This window comes from Hakea prostrata, chromosome 7 (genome assembly GCF_041222555.1).
Source record: "Hakea prostrata isolate BN-2017 chromosome 7, UWA_Hpros_2, whole genome shotgun sequence".
In the NCBI taxonomy this organism is placed as follows: domain Eukaryota; kingdom Viridiplantae; phylum Streptophyta; class Magnoliopsida; order Proteales; family Proteaceae; genus Hakea; species Hakea prostrata.
The window spans coordinates 2,216,733-2,236,355 of record NC_142606.1 but is presented as its reverse complement, the minus strand read 5'-3'; the positions used below and the strand labels follow the sequence as shown (position 1 = coordinate 2,236,355).

General features: G+C 37.2%; 1 protein-coding gene across 3 annotated transcripts in view; it reads left to right on the top strand.

The window, feature by feature from the left end:
* Positions 1-14,767, top strand: part of LOC149008903 (uncharacterized) — a 29,538-nt gene extending 14,771 nt beyond the window's left edge. The window contains exons 5-10 of one of the 3 annotated variants that reach the window (XM_089164347.1): positions 11,063-11,298; positions 12,676-12,762; positions 12,851-12,950; positions 13,055-13,259; positions 13,373-13,422; positions 13,496-14,767. In XM_089164347.1, coding sequence (XP_089020473.1) covers positions 11,063-11,298; positions 12,676-12,762; positions 12,851-12,950; positions 13,055-13,259; positions 13,373-13,422; positions 13,496-13,681 — 864 coding nt within the window. In that variant the 3' untranslated portion in view covers positions 13,682-14,767. Of the gene's footprint in view, positions 1-11,062; positions 11,299-12,675; positions 12,763-12,850; positions 12,951-13,035; positions 13,260-13,372; positions 13,423-13,495 lie in introns of those variants that run through there. The other 2 variants (XM_089164348.1, XM_089164349.1) reach the window with 2 other exon arrangements.
* Positions 14,768-19,623: the final 4,856 nt, after the last annotated feature.

Below are 19,623 nucleotides of genomic sequence, written 5' to 3'. Positions count from 1 at the left end.
TTGATCGGTTAATTAAATAAGAAACGGGAGTTCGCACTCAATTTCGTTGGTACCATCCAATCCAACCAAATCCAATTCAATCCTTTTTTTTTTTTGGTTTGCCAACCCCGGTTTATAAACTGGTGGTTCGACCCACGTCGCACACCTGGCTGTGGTGGGTGAGTCTCCCAGCGGGGATTTTTTGCATCCACAAGGATTCAATGAGTGAAGTTTACTTTTTCTTTATACATAAAGATAATAAATAGGTCGCCGATTCAGCATTGAATAAAGTCCTACTTCTTTTTATTATTTTTATTTCTTTTTTATCCAGTATAAGGTTAAATGGGTCAAATCATTTTTTCGATATGAGTGTTCTATATCGAAAAGATTGCCAACTATTTAAATTAAAACCATCTACGTACTAAACTAGTGGTAGAAAGAATACCAAGCTGCAAACTATAAGAATCGGTACTGAACATCCCCCTTGTAATAGTACAGGCCCCCATTGCAAGACATATTTTGGTTTAGGCACTTGCTCATATAATCTCACTCTAAGGAAGGGGCCATTTTCATTGTTACCGTGCCAGGTGTTGGCTAACATTGAACTTGGTAAAATGAAATGGTTGAATAATTGAAAAATGAGATTATTCAGGAATACACATTGAATGCTGAGATAACACATTGAATTTCTGGTAGTAGATCCATAATCAAAAGTGTTTGCTAGAATAGATGGAGTTTTCCGAAAAAACCTGCTAGTGGAGGAAGACCTCCTAGGGATAAGAGACATAAAGTTGAAGAGAGAGAGAGAGAGAGCCAAAAAAAGGATCTTTTGTGTATAATCTTGCATAATCTCAAATGTTATCACTTATCAGTCTGTTGGAACAATTATTTATTTCAAGGTATCTCGTCTCTCTTCTTCTTCTTCTTCTTTTTATTTTTTATTTTTTTATTATTATTTTTAAATAATAAAGAAAGAAAGAAAGTGTGGAGAGAAATGACAAAAAGATATTGGAACATCAATTTGGAAGAGATGATGGAAGCCTTGGTGATGCAGAATTGAAGACATATTTACGAAAGAAGAAGCCCATTGGGTTAGGCCCATCAAAGGCCTAAAGTTGTCACCTGAATCAGCCCATGGCTTTCATGGGCTAGGGCTGTTTTATTGGGTTAAAGTTAGCCCACATTTGTTGAACTTCATAGTCTAGACCTAAGCCTAAGTCTAGTTTTTAGAAAGTCAATAAAAGGGGCTTTAGTTTGAGAATAAGAGAACTCATTGTCAAAGGAGTTCTCCTTTGTCAAGAGTTAGGTAGTAGTTGAGTCATTAATAGGTAGGTGGTGTTAGCTAGTGGTTGGATGTTGCCATTAATGTTTATGTCTCTTTAGAATGCTATATAAAGAGACTTATGTAAGTGGTGAAGACACAACTCATCTATTGAAATCAAATTGCTTTGTTAGCATTCCTTCTCTATGGAGACTCCTTGTGTTTGATCAAGGTAGGTTGGTGTTTGATCCAATCGATCCACCTTGCGGTGTGAAGCCCGGGTGTTACTTTGTTGTCCTTATTGTTCTCTTAATTCTCTTATATTGTTCCATCCTTTTCTTCTTTATAGTCTACTGCTGTTTTGAAGACCTATTTAGTCCTTGTTCTTAAACCAATATCCTTGTTCTACCACTCCGGTTTTCAGCTTATCTTTATATCTGAATTTTATTTATCTTAAGTCTTATCAAATCTAAAGTTGATTCCCTGTGAAAGGTCCTATTTGGCTACTGTTTTGATCATTCAAATACAGTACTACATTACTCGGTCCACAGAGACAAAATGTAGGACTGGTGCCAATAGTTCATCACGGAAGAAAGGACTCACCGAGCCGGGATCACTAACTAATACTAAAATAAAAGTATATAGAAAAGAACTGTGGCATAGCCTTAAAGTTAACGGCGAGGTTCAAACAAGGAAAGGCTTACGGTGGATATCCAGGCACCTAGAGACAAGGAAGGGCATAGTAAGCGACGAAATGCTTCGGGGAGTTGAAAATAAGCATAAAAGAAGTGCTTCGAATCATTGTTATTTGACTCGGACTTGTTCTAAAAAAGTCGAGGTATTTCAAATTGTTTGTTAACACGGACAAAGTCAGGGAAACCCTTTGAAATGATTTCAATATTGGACCTTGGACATATAATAGTTCCAAATCGAATCTCTTTAGAAAGAAGATCTTTTGTTTCATGGTGGCCTACTCCAATCCCCTTATGAAACTTTTGTTATTGTGGTTAGCCATACACTTCACATGTTTCTAGCGATTCACATGGCATCATCAAATGATACAAGTCTTGGATAAGAATCTACAACGCACTAGAACGCCCTTGTTGACGATCCTTTACTCCGACAACATCTAGGGTTCCTCAAACAATGTGATATCTTACACTCGGTAAATCCTTAACCCTTCCTCCTCTTACTAAGATTACAGAATGTTCTTGTGAATTATGGCCAATACCAGGGCACAATAATCAATTTTACCTTGAATGGTTTGTAGGGGAACCCTACCTTCTTTGATCCATTTGACATGTGCAATCTCTTTTCCGTCGATACGCCCTGTAATTTGTATTTGAAATCCTTTTGTATTTGCTTATTCAGCTAATTCAATAGCCTTTTTTATTGCCTTTCGAAATGAAACTCTATTTTCTAATTGTCCAGGCCTCCAGCTATATATTCTGCAAGAATATTAGGGTGTCCATAAGGTCTTGCAATTCTTGTGATAGCAATGTTGAGTTTTCGGTTTACAGAATTAAACTCGGAGCTACTAACTATGACGAATGCGCTAACTATGTATATGACGCCAAAAATAGACTGATTTGATATCACCCTTCAATTCAAAAATTAGCAAAAGCAATGTCTCCTTGCATAATATGGATTCCAAACATTCATGATCTGTATCTGAATGAGTCGAATTACTTATCCTCCACTCCATTAGTGAACTATCTCTCCAGGGATTCAGATTGAGTATTAGAATGGAAAGATCCATTAGATAATGAACTATTGGTTCTAAGCCATCTTTGGCGATGAATCAACAATTCAAAGTGCTTTTCTTGTGTATTCTTGATGAACCAGCAGTTATATATAAATGTAGGAGGTTTTGTTTGGGAAGTAAGAAGCCCCTTTGACTTCTCTTCATCTGCAAAGAATTCTCGATGTGAAAACACAAAAACAAAGGGCTGATCTTTGAATAGAAAAAAGAATGGATCCAAGTGGTATACAAATGATTGTTTGGTTATGAGATTTCTTCGTAATTCCATTGAACCAAACATGGTAGAAAGTTGTCTCCTTCTTCTTGATACTGCTACTATTTGAAGAATTGCACGAGATACATATTCTATAATAGGTAATGATGCATAGTGTTTTGAGATTCATAGGAAGATTCACTAGTTGTAATAGAAGGATTTAACCCTATCTCTGTATTACAATACACTTAGAGGGATTATAAGACATTGGATTTCTATTGAAAATTTACCCAAGCCACTGCTGCTTATTAGGAGTGGGAAGACAAGCTCTGCGTCTATGATTTTCTAGCCGGCCTAAACATTGAGTATGATCAGATTCAGGTACACATTCTTTCCCGGGTGCCCTTTCCTTCTTTGGAGCAAGCTTATGGTATGGTTGATATTGAGAACAATAGACACAACTATGGTATATACACAAACTCCTGATAGGTCCGCATTATTTGCTAGTTATGGGGATTCTAGGCCTCGGTGAAGTGCGGATATTGTGGGAAAGAATGCCATACAAAGGAGAACTATTGGAAGTTGCATGGATGTTCAACAAATTCACGTGGAGGAGGAAGGAATGGAACCAGGGTCAGTGATCCAACATCTGCAATTCAAGCTATTTTAGACCCCCTGAGTACTTTAACACCTTTTTCCTCAAATGAGCTCCAACAACTTCGTTAGTTGATGTCCAGGCTTGATGTATCCTCTTCAGGATAGATTCCCAGTGCGAGTGTTGTCTCTGCCATTACATACCATTGCTAATTCCCAGCATTCGATAAGTATTTTTGATTCTCATTGTATCAACTCCATTTATCCCTCTTGGATAATTGACTCTGGGGCAACCGACCACTTGACAAGTTCATCTTCTTTATTTCATACTTATTCACTTGTTTCTTTTGCTGAGGATGTTTGAACAACTGATGGATTTCTGTCTTTAACCTCCCAAAAGGGTTCTATTATCTATTTCTCTCCACTTACCCTTTCTTCTATTTTGCACGTTCCAAAATTTTCGGCCAACCTTTTGTCTATTAGTAGCCTTACACGTGATATGAATTGCAAAATAACCTTATTTCCTTCTTGTTATGTTTTTTAGGACTTGGAAATGGGGCGTACTATTGGTAATGGTAGACAGAAATGGGACATGTCTCCATCAACTTTTTCTACAGCATCTACATCGTCCTCTCCTGCATTAGTGTCTTTATTGCAGTGGTATAATCGGCTTGGCCACATTCCTTTTATTAGTTTTATTTAGATTATTTCTTGACTTAGTTAAACGATGTAATTTGAATGATTTTCGTTGTAATGCTTGCATTTATGCCAAACAAACTAGATATGTTTATCATATTTCTAATAATCGTAGTAATGTTCCTTTTTCTATTATTCATTTTGAGGTGTGGGGTTTTTATCAGATTGTGTCTATATCTGGTCATTGGTGGTTTGTTTCCTGTATTGACTCTTGCATTAGAACCACATAGGTGTGTCTTCTTCACCAAATAAGTGATGTGTTTTCCTATTTTTAAAATTTTCATACTATGATAAGGACTCAGTTTGGGGCTATCGTAAAAATCTTAAGGATTGATAACGGGGCTGAATATATGGGTGGGGATTTTCCCTCTTATCTTGTTGATCATGGGATTATACATCAAATTAGTTGTGTGGATATCCCTCCAATGGGGTGGTTGAGCACAAGAATAGACATCTTCTTGCGGTAGCATGATCTCTTATGTTCACTATGCATGTGCCTCTTTATTTTTGGGGGTGATGTAGTTCAAACCGCCACCTATCTGATTAATAGGATGCCTTCCCAAGTCTTAGGTTAGTGCTGTCCTCTTGATGTTCTTTTAGGGACAGCCAACTTTACAGTTCCCCCTAAGGTTTTTGGGTGTGTTGCTTTTGTTGGCAAACATCATAGTCATGGTAAGTTAGACCTCCATGGGTTACGGTGTATATTCTTGTGTTATCTTGCTACCCAAAAGGTGTACAAGTGTTACCTTCCTGAGTTTTGTGCTTTTTTTGTATCTATGGATGTTGTTTTTCCAGAACAGGTTCCTTTCTTTTCCCATACTCTTCTTTAGGGGGAGAGTGCAAGTAAATAAGCTCTGATGTTCATTGAGATTCCTTCTGAGGTTCTTACTGTTACAAAAGCTTCGGTGTTTATTGAGATTCCTCCTAAGTTTCCTACTATTGAATTTCCTTTGACAAATTCTCCTTTGGAAGATGGAGTGGCCGGAGTGGAATAGCTGGTGGATGTTGTACGGGGTGAGACTAGACCTATGAAGACCTACCAAAGGAAGCAGAAGATACACCCTTTAAGCCATGCTAGTTGGAAGCACCATCTTGAAGAATCCGCTCCTCTTGGTGAGTTTATCTTTGACCTTGATTTACCTATTGCTTTGAGAAAGCAGCCATGTACTTGCACTAAACATCCTATTTTCTAACCATATCTCCTATCAGTCTCTATCCCGAGAATTTCAGAGCTTTATTTCCTCTTTGTCCTCCACCTTTATTCCTAACTTATGGTAGGAGGCAGTATTTCACTCAAATTGGAAGAAAGCTATGGCTGAGAAAATGCAACCCCTGGAGAGAGGGGGAAAAAAGAGTGGGAGTAGGTGTCTTTGCTTGCAGGAAAGCAGACTGGTGGTGTTCATCATAAAACACAAAGCAAATGAACCATAGAAAGAAATAAGATTAAGCTGGTAGCCAAAGGCTTTACTCAGACTTATGGCATTGACTACCAGGAGATGTTTGCCCCTGTTGCCAAGATGAACATAGTTCGGGCTTTTCTCTCATGTACTGTGAATCAAGGGTGAAATCTACAACAATTGGATGTGAAGAATGATTTCCTCCATAGAGAGCTTAGGAGGAAGTGTATATGGATGTGCCTCCAGGCTATTCTAGCCCTGAGACTCATGGGAAAGTAAGCAAATTAAGAAGAGCCTTATATATACTAAAGCAATCCCTTAGGGTGTGGTTTGGAAGATTTCATAAGGTTATGATTTCCTATGGCTATTAGCAGAGTAATGCAGACCATACTTTATTTGTTAGGCATAATGGTTCTTATTCTACAGTACTTCTGGTGTATGTGGATGATATTGTTATCACAGAAAGTAGTGAGGAAGAAATTACAACCTTACATGGACATACTTAGATATTTTCTCGAGTTAGAGCTATACTCAGCCAATGGTGTCTCTCCCTCCCAGAGAAAATACACTTTGGACCTACTAGAAGAAATGGGGATGTTAGGGTGTAGACTTGCTGAGACCTTAGTGGAGCCCAATCAACACTTGAAGGCAAAGGAAGGAGACTAGTTAATATGCCTAGCTATCAGAAATTGGTTGGGAAGTTGATTTATTTGACACGCACTAGGTCGGATATCACTTTTGCAGTCAGCCTGGTCAATCAATACATGCATGATCCTTACTCTTCACATCTTGGTGCAATGTATCGCATCTCGAGGTACTTGAAGGTATCCCCTGGAAAAGGCATCTTAATCTCTTCCTATGGGCATCTTAGAGTTGAAGCATATACAAATGAAAATTGAGTAGGATGTCTAGATGATAGGAGATCTACATCTTGTTATTGTGCTTATGTGTGGGGTAATCTAGTATCATGGAGGAGTAAGAAACAGGCTGTAGTTGCACAATTTAGTGTTGCAGAGTTTAGAGATTTGGCTCAAGGCATTTGCGAGGTAATATGGTTGAAGGGTCTTCTTCAGGAGCTTGGGATAGATCTAAAAGAACCTATACAGTTATACTTTGACAACAAATCAGCAATCAATATAGCCCATAATCCAGTTCAGCATGATAGATCTAAACATGTAGAGATTAACATGCATTTTATCAAAGAGAAGGTTGAGTTTGGGTTGATTTAGATTTCCTTTTTCACGTCTGACAATCAACATGCTAATGTGTTCACAAAGAGTTTTGAGTGTCAAGTAATTCTTTGCATTATTAGCAAGTTGGGAGGGGGAGTGTCGTAAGTCAAGAATTTAAGTGAGAAGGGTAGTTTTGTCAGTTAGTATGCTTTTATTATTTTAGTCCAACGTTGGGTACTCTTGTATTCTTTCGTTCACATTATTATTATAAATAAAGGCATGCTATGTCACTCTAGCATAAGTCAGATTCATTTAATATTCCAACAATGTGGTACAACCAGAAGTTACTATTCATGCTACAGTAATGTGAATAGTCACCTAGAAGATAAAATTTTCACATTTGGTGGGCCCCAAGTCCAACTTGCGAGGAGATGAATTTAAATTTGTTGGGCCCCAAGTCTAGCTTGGAAGGAGATAAACTAGGTACCTGTTCGCAATTTTAGCTTAGGATTGCGGGAAGATGAGTGCAGCTAAGATACATTTGATTGTGGTCCCTTTGTTGTAGCTTCCAGTCCATTGATTGGGGAAAGAGGTATAAAATAAAATTTTCAAAAAATAAATAACAGAACAATAAAGAAAAAATGGAACCTTAACCAAGAGAGGCACGACTGTAAGCATCTCTAATCAAGGACCCATAAGGGATGGAAAACAATAAAATGATGAAAATAAAGTCCTAAGTTAGAAATAGAAAGGGTAGATAGAAGCGAGAATTGGGGGAGGGGAGAGAGAAGATTATTGAAGAAGGTACTTGCTTGAACTCTTGAATAATGACAAAATTTATCGATTTGAAATCCAACCGACCCTAACAACTAGATCTAGATTAAACCAAATCTGAAATTGCTAGACCTAGCGAAAGACAAATACCACGAAGAACCTTGAACTTGACTGAAACTTGAATTTGCATTAATCAGAACTAATAGTTACGTTGGCATAAGTAAAAAAAAGTATACAACTAAAAGAGAATTAATTGGATTAAAGAGATTAAATGTAAATTTGAAACCTAAAACATTGAGTCTAATAAGTGAAAACCAAAAAAATAGAGGTGAAAATTGTGGCATAGGAATTAGAGTGGGAAAGTAAAGAATAAATAAAGAAAAAAATGTTTAAGAAAGTATTAGCTGATTGACTAGAATAAAATAGAGGATTTATAAAATCTTGGATGGTATGGAAAAGTTGGAAGGAGGTCAACTCATATGAGGGAAGAAGATCCAAATCTTTGACTGCTTTGCAGGGCCCATATGTACACTTGGAATTTCTTTTAAAAAAAAAAAAAACCAAAGCCCTTGATTACAAAGAATTTCTTTACGATGATTGATCTGGCCTGGACTTGCATTATGATCCACTTTTAACCAACTTAGATTTGAGCCCTCTTCACAATTGCGACAATAAACTGGACCACTTTACGTCTAAAATTGCATGTTTCACACCCAAAAAACTCAAATATTCTCTAAGCTCCCCATAAAATCCTACAACCAACAACAAAAATCTAAGGTAGCTCTATTCTGAGTGTGTAAAATGCATGCGTTATGCCCTAAGGTTTTGCATGTAAATGTGCTCATCAGCAAAACCAAGAAACACAAAGAAACAAATAAAGCAAAGATGATACAGAGATTTGACATAGATCACACACCCATATAGGCTGCCACGTCCATGGGCGAAGGTAAAGATGATTCATTATGCAATGGAGAAGTAAAGTATGAGTTGTCATTGACAGTTATGAGGTGCGACTTTTCCTGATTAAAACAATTTTTATTCTTTATATATTTCCTTTTACATGTCATGCATCACTAAGGTAGATAGTGATACTCAACGCAGGTACCTACTGGCTTGGTACCACTGTGGTAACATGGAGTAGAGATGAAAAACTTAGAAGAAGAAAATGAAGATCATGCAGGAAGGGCAAACACAACTCCTTTTGAAGCTTGATGGCCATAAACTGATCCTTCTAAGTATATACCAAATCATTTGAATGGCCAGGTCACCTCCACCAACCAAAGTCGTTGAACTAGCGAAGACCTCTGAGGTGCCAGATCTGGACTTCAGGTCCTGATTGCCTTGTGCAGGATGACCTCTCAACAAACCTTCACTCCAAAACTGGTGAAGGCTGACTTCCCTGTTACAATGGAGATGAAGATACTACTAGTTGGACTTGCTGAGTTGAATAGTTCTTCAAGTTCTGTCAAACACTGGAAGAAGAACAAGTGGCATTGGTTCATTTCCCTTTCTAGGGAGATGCTCAACTTTTGTACCAGCTCTTTGGAGGTTGAATTGTTTGGCAGGCTTATTGGTAAGGACTGCAAGCATATTTTGGTTCAACTCAATTCAAATTTTCTTTTTCTTTTTTTTGGTTGGGGGTGGGGGGTGTGTGGAGGAGAGAGTTGGAACAGTATGAGATGATTGAGCCAGATTTGAAGAGTTGCCCTCAAAAGTGGGAGCGAGTTATTTTCTCAGTGGCCTCAAGGACAATATAAAAACTGATTTATTGTCCGGGACCCCAGTATAGTCTTGCAACCATCAGATTGACCAAGTTGATGAAGCTCAAACCACTCACTTGAGGGAGCTAACGTTCCACCAATTAGTCATAGTACAACTTTTTGTATTCACCCACTCACTTCAATGGAGATGCAAAATAGACATTCAAGGGTTATGTTATAATTTCACTGATCAATTTGTTCTAGGAGATTATTGTTGTAGAAATTGCTTTTGATTGAACAGGATTATGGAGATGAAGAGGGTGTTAATAATTCCAAAGTTATAATGGAGCAATTCCCAGGTTCTGGGGCTTGAGGAGAGGCCCAATCTTAAGGGGGGGAAAGATATTATCTGTCTGAAAATATGATGTCAATGTTTTGTGATGTATACATGTGTGCATGCATGGTTGTAGGGCGGGAATAGTTATGTGTATTCAGTTGCCATAATAGGAGTTCTTATCAATTAAGTAAACATGGTATGAGTTTACTTCAGTTATGATTAGTAAGAGTGATGTACATGGACAGGAGTCCCGTTAGTTATGGTAACTGATTAGAGTCAGGATACACGATCTCGTGAACCTCTATTTATTTGGGTAGTTATAAAGAGTAATTGTTGGTAATCATCAGAATTCTCCTTGCAAGATGAATTGCATTGTCCTTGATTAAGCCTTATCATCTCATGATGAAACCTGGTTCTGCAATCTTTCCAGCCTTATCAGTTGACTTTTAAGAGGATTCTGTGATCCCAAGTTTTCAACTTGAACTGCTTTAGCTTGGGCGAGATCTCTAACTAGCTTCTTGGTGGCTTTCCTCTGTCTCAGTTTTGAGGTTGAAGGAAACCCTGGAAGGACAATAACACAACACAAGGATCCCCACTACTGCAGGGTTTGGGGAGATTCACAACGTATGCAGCCTAACCCTGGCTTCATGGAGAGGCTGTTTCCCAATTCGAGCCCAAGACCACAAGGTTGTAATGGGCCAGCCTTACCATTGGGCCAGGGTCTGCTCTCTGGAAGAAAACCTTAATTATTTGCAAATAAAGAAGGCTATTGTTTATTTACACAACAACCCCTAGTTTTCTGAGTTTACTCTCCACTACATTCACTTTGAGATTGGCCTTTCCTTCAAAATTTACTTACCAGTTAGTCTTTTCTTTTTCTTTCAAAAGGGTACTAATCTGTTCACTTTATTTTCAGAATTGCTACTGCACTTTATATTTGGATTTATCAAGGGTGGGTCCATAAAGACCCAAAAGCAGGGTTTTGTGGGGCAGGGCTAAAATAGAGACCTTAGTGTTTTGCTGCCTTGACAGATTATTTAATTCTTTGGCCTTTGTGATTGAGTTATAGAGGTGTATGACTTTTTTTTTTGGTTTCTTTCAGCTGCAGCTTTAGGATGTGCATCTTCTATTGTTCTATTTTTTATTCCTTAAATTTGTATCTTTTTCAACTTTCATAACTTTATTGTGGCTTTTCAGATATATGCTCATCTTCATCAAATGATTGGTAAATCAAATCCAACGAGCATTGAAGGCTTATCCTGGATGATGTTGAAACGAGGGACGGAAGATATTCACTTTGTTGAGGCAATGCCGAAGATCAATTATCGTGTTAAGCTATCTAAAGCCCGAAACGTCATGCAGGAGTGCTTTCATCCTATCATTGATCCTTGTTCTAAAAGGAACATTGTTGTAGACGTTCTTTCCAGCAGAGTGTAAGTCCTCTTTCTTTTTGCTACTTAGACATGTTTTATTTCCTGTTTAATTTTGCTCTACACTTACTCTTTGTTTCTGTTTGTCACACGTTTATTTCCTCCAATGCGTTGATCACTAGCTAACTAATGATTTCAATTTCTATCATGTAATCTGTTGATGCTGCAAGTTCTCTTACAAATTCTGACCAAAACCATGACTAATCTGATTGCACCTCCATTTGCTGCGGAGAAGTTTTTCTTGTTTGATCAACTGTCACCCATAGACTACTAGACCTAATCGTCTCCCCTATTGTGTCTTGAAAATTATCCTAACCTGAGTTGCTGATTTGAATTTGTGGCTGCTCTAATAGTAACTTATGTGTTTTATGAATTAGCTTCCAGTCCAAATTTCCTACGTCTTTGTCTGTTTCTTGATCTATCAGTTTATCAGCTTCAAGTCCAAATTACACCCTAAACCTGGTAGGGTTAATTCCCTAAACTTCAATTGGAGCTTTGGATTAGGGTTGTACCTCTTTAAATTTTAGGAAGGGTAGCTTTCTTTAGAAAGAAACTAATGTTGGAGTGGATGTGAGAGAAGTGAAGAATTTTACTTTACATGGTGATTATGTGACACCAAGGATCAGGTAATTTCATGTAATTTTGGGAAACTTGTTATTACCACAGGTCTACTTGAAGGGTCTGTACATTTTTAAATAGTAATATCACCCTTTTTTCCAAAGGCCTTGTTTGGTCACACAAATCATAGGGCCTTGGAGCTTGAGACTACAAAGTCAAATACTCATTGACTTGCTGCTTCTTCCTTTTTAAAATTTTTTTTATTTAGGGGGGGGGGTTGTTGGGGGCAGGATGGGAGGGCGCATGGATTTGCATTTCTTGGTTTTCTATATTGCAATCTTTGGGCCTTGTAACCAACCAGTTTAGGAATAGTAGCGATACACAGATTGTGGAATTTTTTTTACAGCATAGTTGTTTTTCATGATTTGGCTGAGTATAACAACATTGCAGTAATATGAATTTTCTTAGTTCTTTTAAGCTAAACATTTAGGAGCCAGTTTATTTCAACCTTACAGTCATACAACTGCAGATGTGGGGAGATAATTTCTAATGCTCTTGGCTGCTGTATCTTAAGGTTTTCTTTCAATAATGTTCTTTTCTTGGAGTTCAGGCACTCACTGCACTTCTATTTTGTTAGTCTAGTCATGGATGTTGAATTCTGGTTTGTATATGTGGTGCCAATTATGTATCATGGTGATATATAAGACTTTTACTAAAAAATAGAAAAGAATTTTCCTAGATTTTTCTACCCAGAGAGAGACAGTACATCTAATTCAAAATCTATGAAAGGAATTAATAATTAGCTTGCTTTATCTACTGCAGATCAAAATTCAAAAGGTTGAACTTCCATGGATTCTACACCATGGTTTTGCAGAAGGGAGATGAAGTGACATGTGTGGCGGCTGTGAGGTAATTTTGTTGCAGTTTTCTCTTTCCTAGCTCAAACTTGAATCCTGTATCCATGGGCAGCATTTGTGACCCTTGTGTTCACTTGTAGGATCCATGGACCAACTGTTGCTGAGATGCCTCTAGTTTGTACTGCTTTTGATTACCGACAGCTGGGGATGTGTCATGTTCTTGTTAATGAATTAGAGAATGTATTTTTGTCAACCCATCATATGTTGGTTAATTTTTGTTTTGGGGCTTCTGAGCTTGGTGCAGAAGTCTTTGGTAAAAATCCAGTTTCTTTTCCAATTTACAGGTACTCAATCAATTGGGGGTAGGAAGACTAGTTTTGCCATCCGTTCCTGAGAGAAGTCAAACATGGAAGGATTCCTTTGGATTTGCAGAGATGTCACGTGACGAAAGATCAGAGCTCTTGGGTTTTCCACTTCTGGTCTTTCAAGGAACAACATTGTACCAAAAACTCCTTACCAAACAATCCATGGAAACAAAGAACTCAGAAGGTATATATAGAAGTTTCTATGCAAAGATTAATTATTTCATTCTATTCATTGTATGAAAGTCTGAATTCTGTTTATTCATTTTTATATTCTCCTTTTCTATATTGTTTCTTTAGGTCTTGTAGGAATATCAAAAAACTCAGGAATAGTTTCTGGATTTCGGCAGGTATTTTTACTTAAAACATTTACCTCTATTTGCGACCTTAATTTTTAGCTATCTGACCGTCTTCATGTTACAGGGAAAGGATAACCAAATTGGACATTGCAATTATAACTTTTGTCGGTTGTATTACAAGCGTGGGCAGAGGAATAAGATTATTGGGAAAGAAAACATGATTGGAAACTGCAACAGAAAAAAGAATGCATACAAGTATGTGTACAAAAGACGGAGGATACTGGCTCACAAAGGTTTGAGTATACATTAGTAGTTACTGCTAACATATGCAAGACTGGCTATTCATTCCATCCATATAGGGCACATTCAACCAATGGATACTAACCATAACCACCAAATTTTGCATAGGTTTGAGCAATTATCAGTAGTTGCTGCTAACATACACAAAGATTGGCTACCCTTTCAATTCATATAGGAAACATTCAATCAATGGATACTGTCCATAACAATCAATTATTTGGATGAGCATCTGTTTAATAATTCTTATAGGGGATGCTATCCATTCACCACCGCAGATTGTACAGTACTCTGCTATTCTTTCCTCTTTGAAAAATGGAAGGCAGAGAGAGTTGGTTTTTATAGGTTTTCATACTATAGGTGTAAAATGAGTCATTTATAACTGAAATAGTTGCTCATTTATATGAATGTGATGTAATCATGACAGTTACAAATTAGCAAATGTGAGAGAAGCCATATATTACCTAGTGCAAATGTAACTTGTGGTGGTCTGTAGATTTCTTTTTGGGACGGAGATGCAGGTTCTTTCGAACTGTTAAGGATCTGTGTCATCTTTTCTTATCTGGTTTGCATTTGGCTCAACGAGCTTGCAGGCATTTGAAAATTGCATGGGTGAACAACCAAGTAGAGCTTCAGTTACAGATGATCTATATGGTGTGGTTGTAACCGCAAGAAAACCCAATGGTAAAAATAAATTATGGGTTGGAAATCCTTCCTAATTCTTCCTTCCATTCTAGGGATGGAGTTATTGTGGACTTACATACCAACTATAATTATGTGCTGACTTTGTTAAGACCAACATTATGTCGTAAAACAAGAAACCCTGCATTTTATCGCTCTAAATTCGTTTTGGTATTTAAAAATGTTTTGGTATGCTTAGTGTTTTTGTTCCAAAAAATTTACAGCATTGTACAACAAGTTACTACAACTCTTTTTCTTCCCCTTGTTTAAGCACCTCAAATGGTAACATCTATATAAAATGTTTACAGTAATCTACACCAACCGAGAGAACAGGCTTTTGTATGCTCTTGGCGAAGGGGGCCTTCTTTCTATTAAAACTGCTTTTGATCATTTGGACCATCCAGGAGGAAAGAAACATTGGATAAGATCCTCCATGATGTGATTGATTTGATCGTAATAAGGACAGTTATATGAGCTGTCATTTTTGAACCATTTCATGGAGTGCTAGTTAACTCCATCTGCATCCGCTAGCAAGTAAAGCCATTCACTTCACCTTCGCATATTAAATGTCTGGAATCCATTCACTCTATGGATTCTAAATGCCAGCTGCCACATATGAGGTTAGATTAAGACCCTTCGGTGTATCAGTTTTCATGGCTTCCGTATGAAATGCACCTCCGCTAATACTCTTGACTACTATACACTCCATGTTTTGATTGATCAATACTCTGTTTTACCTATCGAGAAATACTATTTGGAATGAAATTAATTTAACATATACAGGGGTATCTTTGGCATATACATCCCCACAAAATTTCAGCACCATATGTGTTGATATATTGCAGAAGTTTTGGTTAATGTTCTTTGAATTGTAACTACTTAATTTGTACCCAAAACACAAATGTACAAGCATGAATCGGTTCAAGTTACTGTAAGAGAAGCACATATAGACTGCAAGTGCTGAAGCAGTAGTGATGCTAATGAGAAGTCCTGGTGGTGTTAGTAGCAGCAGCAGTAGGAGGAGCAGTGTTTTGGTGAGTTGCAGGAGCGCAAGCTTTAGCCAAGTCACCAAATATCTTTTTCTTGACCATTCCTCTCTTTGGTGGCATCTTAGTAGACCCTTCTGGCAAAGGCAGTATGCACAGCTGCCGGAACTTATACCAACCAGAGACTGCAGAAGCCGGATGATGTTCAACCCATTTCCTTTGCAACACTGTCACAGCTTTGGCCTCTTGCACACTTTGCCCGGTTACCTTTTCCATCTGCTGCTCTGGTGTGCCTCTCTTGCCTTTGTGCCGCTACGTTGGATGCCTGTGTCTTCTTAGAGAGTCTTAGAAGAAAAGTTCATTTATGCATTTTTATATTTTTTTGTTGAAAAGTACGTTAATGCATTACAGTTAGGAAAACGTGTTATCTATTGCTGGCGAATCATTCTAGAAATTTGGATTTGGAATAAATGATATATGGGTCCCGGCGCCATTAAGCTTTATTATTCCCAATCAGGCCATCAATCAAAATCTTAACTCTTCAAGTCAAATTCTTCCCAAGTGGAAGTTGCTATCCATGGAACATGGCTACATGCAGTAGGGTTTAAAATTGCCCGAAATATAGGTCAGTACAACCTTTTTGTTTTTGGGTTTAGGGTAATCCAGTACAACTTTCTCTTACAAGAAGTTTAGTAGGGACTAGGGATGGACGATTCAGGAAGCTAGCCAAAGCCATTTCCGTTTTTCAAAAATGGAATGGACGGTGAATACTGATTGGCTATGGTCAGAAATGCAAAAGTTATTCCCAGCTTCTAAATGTTTATTCTTAGTTCCCTAATCCAAATCATCTAGATTTTAGCCGATAGACGTTATATCTTTTTCATTGATGTACGATTGTCCTTTTGAATTTGGCTCAATTAATATATATTTTGAAATAAAAATTAATTTATTTATTATTTAAAGATTATTCAATTGACAATAGTCAATATCTCGATTAAGAGATATCATGATTCATTTTTTCTTAATGATATATATATATATATATATATATATATATATATAATAGTTCCTCACCCCTGAATATAAAACTTCCAATTCTAAAAATAGGAGTTTAACCAATTGAGGGAGATGGGTCCATAATTAAAAAAGAATAAGCAAATAACATCTCTGTTATAATATTCATGAAATATTAGAAAAGGATGGGGGAGTGGTGGATCCGACAACTATTATTATATCTTGTTGGTTCCATGAGAAAGATCTTAATTTAGGATTCGGGAACTCAATAGAATAGATATAAATATTGAACAATATGAGTTTTTTTTCTTCTTCTAGAATCCTTGTATTTATCTGATTGATTCTTTGATGTTTACCTCCTCAACATACAAATGCTACATGAATCAATTAATCAGCAATTATTATGTTGAATGAAGATGTTTTTCTACAAAAAAAAAAAAAAAAAGCAATTATTATTTTGAACTTACCTAAAAGAGAGAATAATTGATCCAATGGCTATATATTTAAATAATAAGAATATAGTCAAGATGCATATAAGTTGACCCAAATGAATCTTAGTTCAGAAAAAAAAAAAAAAGAAGAAGGTAAGTCTGATCCTTAGAAAAATTGAGTTTGGAATCTAAACATAATATTATGAAAATGGAATCCGAATAACTTTCGTAGCCATAATATCATTAGCTAATAAAAACTAAGTGAGTTTGGTTATTCGAATAACACAACTCTAACACCTATGTATGCATCATATATTTAAGAGAGCCAGAGCAGCCTTCGTTATTAGTATTTAGAGATGGATTTTTCACTTAAATATATGATGGACATGCATGAAGGTAGTGTCATGACACCCAATTCATAATAATTGTTTTAGTCCAAGTGCATTTGATGAGCTTAAGCATGATATATTTTCTTGGTAAGAGCTTAATCCGGAATAAAACACCGCGTGTTCTTTGAGATTCCCTAATTTATTCCATTCTATTTCTAGTAAAAAAGACACTCCAAATTTACCAACATGATATGGAAAGTAATGTAATTTTATATGTTGGAGACTCTGGTTGGCAAGGAACGCACTTCTCTTCACAAGAAAATATTGGTCTCCAGTGGAAGTGTATTAGTGAGCTTGTACTGATTGGGAGGCTTTTAAATTAGCAAGGATGTCTCTACTAGAGATTAGAAAACATGAAATACCCTCAATCCTTAATAGGTGGACTCCTCCCCCTCTCTCAGTAGTCAAAATGAACTCAAAAGCTGCTTTTATGGAGGCAAATTAAATCAGGCATGGCTGCTATTATACGGGATATATTGGGATGGTCTACCCCTTTTAGCCATTACATTTGAGGATGTCAACTTTCATGTTTGATTGGTGAGGCTCTTGCCATGAGGGAGGGATTGGAAGGCAGCAGAATAGGCGGTTGGCAGTGCATCCAAGTAGAGTGTGACAATGAGGAGCTCATGGAGCTTGTCCAAAACTCTCCTGAAAGGATGCCTTGGATCTTGGGAGGTTTAGCGTGTCAGTGATACAGGAGATTTTACTGTTATCTTCTTCTTTTACTTCTTGTACTTTTCACTGAATTCTAAGAGAATTCAATTATATAGCGGATTCCCTGTCATGGAAAGCTCTTTCCTCTTCTGATAATAAGATTTGGAGCTTTGGTCGCGCGTGAATCAATAGACCGCAGTTATCCCGTTGTTTGCCACTTACATTGAAAGATGTATGAAAAATCAGGACTCTTGGACTCTCCAATTGGGTGAAGTTGGATTATTGACACATATCTAATCATAAAGTAATATTTTTTTTTCTTTTTAGTTTGGATAAAAATTACAAATTTGGATTGAAATTTGACTTTGTCCTTGACTGTGGTCGTATTCCTATGCCTTTTTATTTACAAAGTCATTCAAATTCCAATAGAATAATTTACATAAAAAAGTGACATTAAAGTAAAACCAGGTATGGTGGCCCCAGAGAATATGAAACTATGTTAATCAATCTATTTGCTAGATTAAGTGTCTCTCGTTCAACCACCAAACACATTTCAAAGGTAAAATGTTCATCTAAACTAACATTTAATAATTAATTAAAAGATTTATCCAAATTAATTCATGATTGATTCGTCATTTTGATTTGGATTTCAGCGGTCGAGTCCCAGCTTACTTTTATTGAATAACATCTTAAAGTCAAGAGTCAAAGCTTAATTAATTCCGTGTTTCATCCCCATTAGAATTTAGAAGTCAGTGATTATGTTCAATATATAGTCTCTTGGAAGAATTAAGAAATCGATTTCTAGCTCTAGATGACTTTGTTGAATCCCTGGACCCAGCTTCGATGCCAACATCATGATGACTACCTACTGAATTAAGCTAGACAATTGGTTTTCATCCATAACTTAAAACACCCTGCAAATCGAGCTACAGCATGCAGTAGCAAAAACTTCTGGAAAGTCCAGCAGGAATGTTTTGTCCCTCATCAAGTTAATCCTGAAAAATAACTTTGGGTTTCAGTGAAAGAAAATAGAACTTTTATGCATCTTCAAACAAGTGATCACTAGCAAACAACGATAATACTTGGAAAAGACATTATATATATATATATATATGAAGGCTACATAGGATGGGTACAAGCGGAAATTACAAATTTTCCAGTAACAGAGGAAGAACAAAGAGGGTTTATATTTGAAGGCTACATAGGATGGGTACAAGAGGGGATTACAAATTTTCCAGTTACGGAGGAAGAACAGAGAGGGTTTGTATATGAAGCTACATAGGATGGGTACAAGAGAGGATTACAAATTTCCAGTAACAGAGGAAGAACAGAGAGAGTTTATATATGAAAGCTACATATTAACAGAGGAAGTACAGAGAGGGATTATATATGAAGGCTACATAGGATGGGTATAAGAGGGGATTACAAAATTTTCAGTTACAGAGGAAGAACAGAGAGGGTTTATATATGAAGGCCACACAGGATGGGTACAAGAGGGAATTACAAATTTTCCAATAACAGAGGCAATGTTCTTCTTAACGTCTCCTCTCTTGGGTTGCACTCCCCGCCCCATGGAAGAACGTCCACCAGCACCAGCACCAGCACCAACACCAGTCCTCAGGGCCGTTTGATCACGATATGACATCCAACCTGCCGGTGGTGGCCTCCTATTGCATCCGTTGTTGGCTTCGTGATGATCAGTACCGGAATCACTGTTCACATCCATCACACTGATCTCAGACATTATCTCTCTCTCTCTCGCTCTGTGTCTCTCCCTAATTAAGCAGTTATGCAAATAGC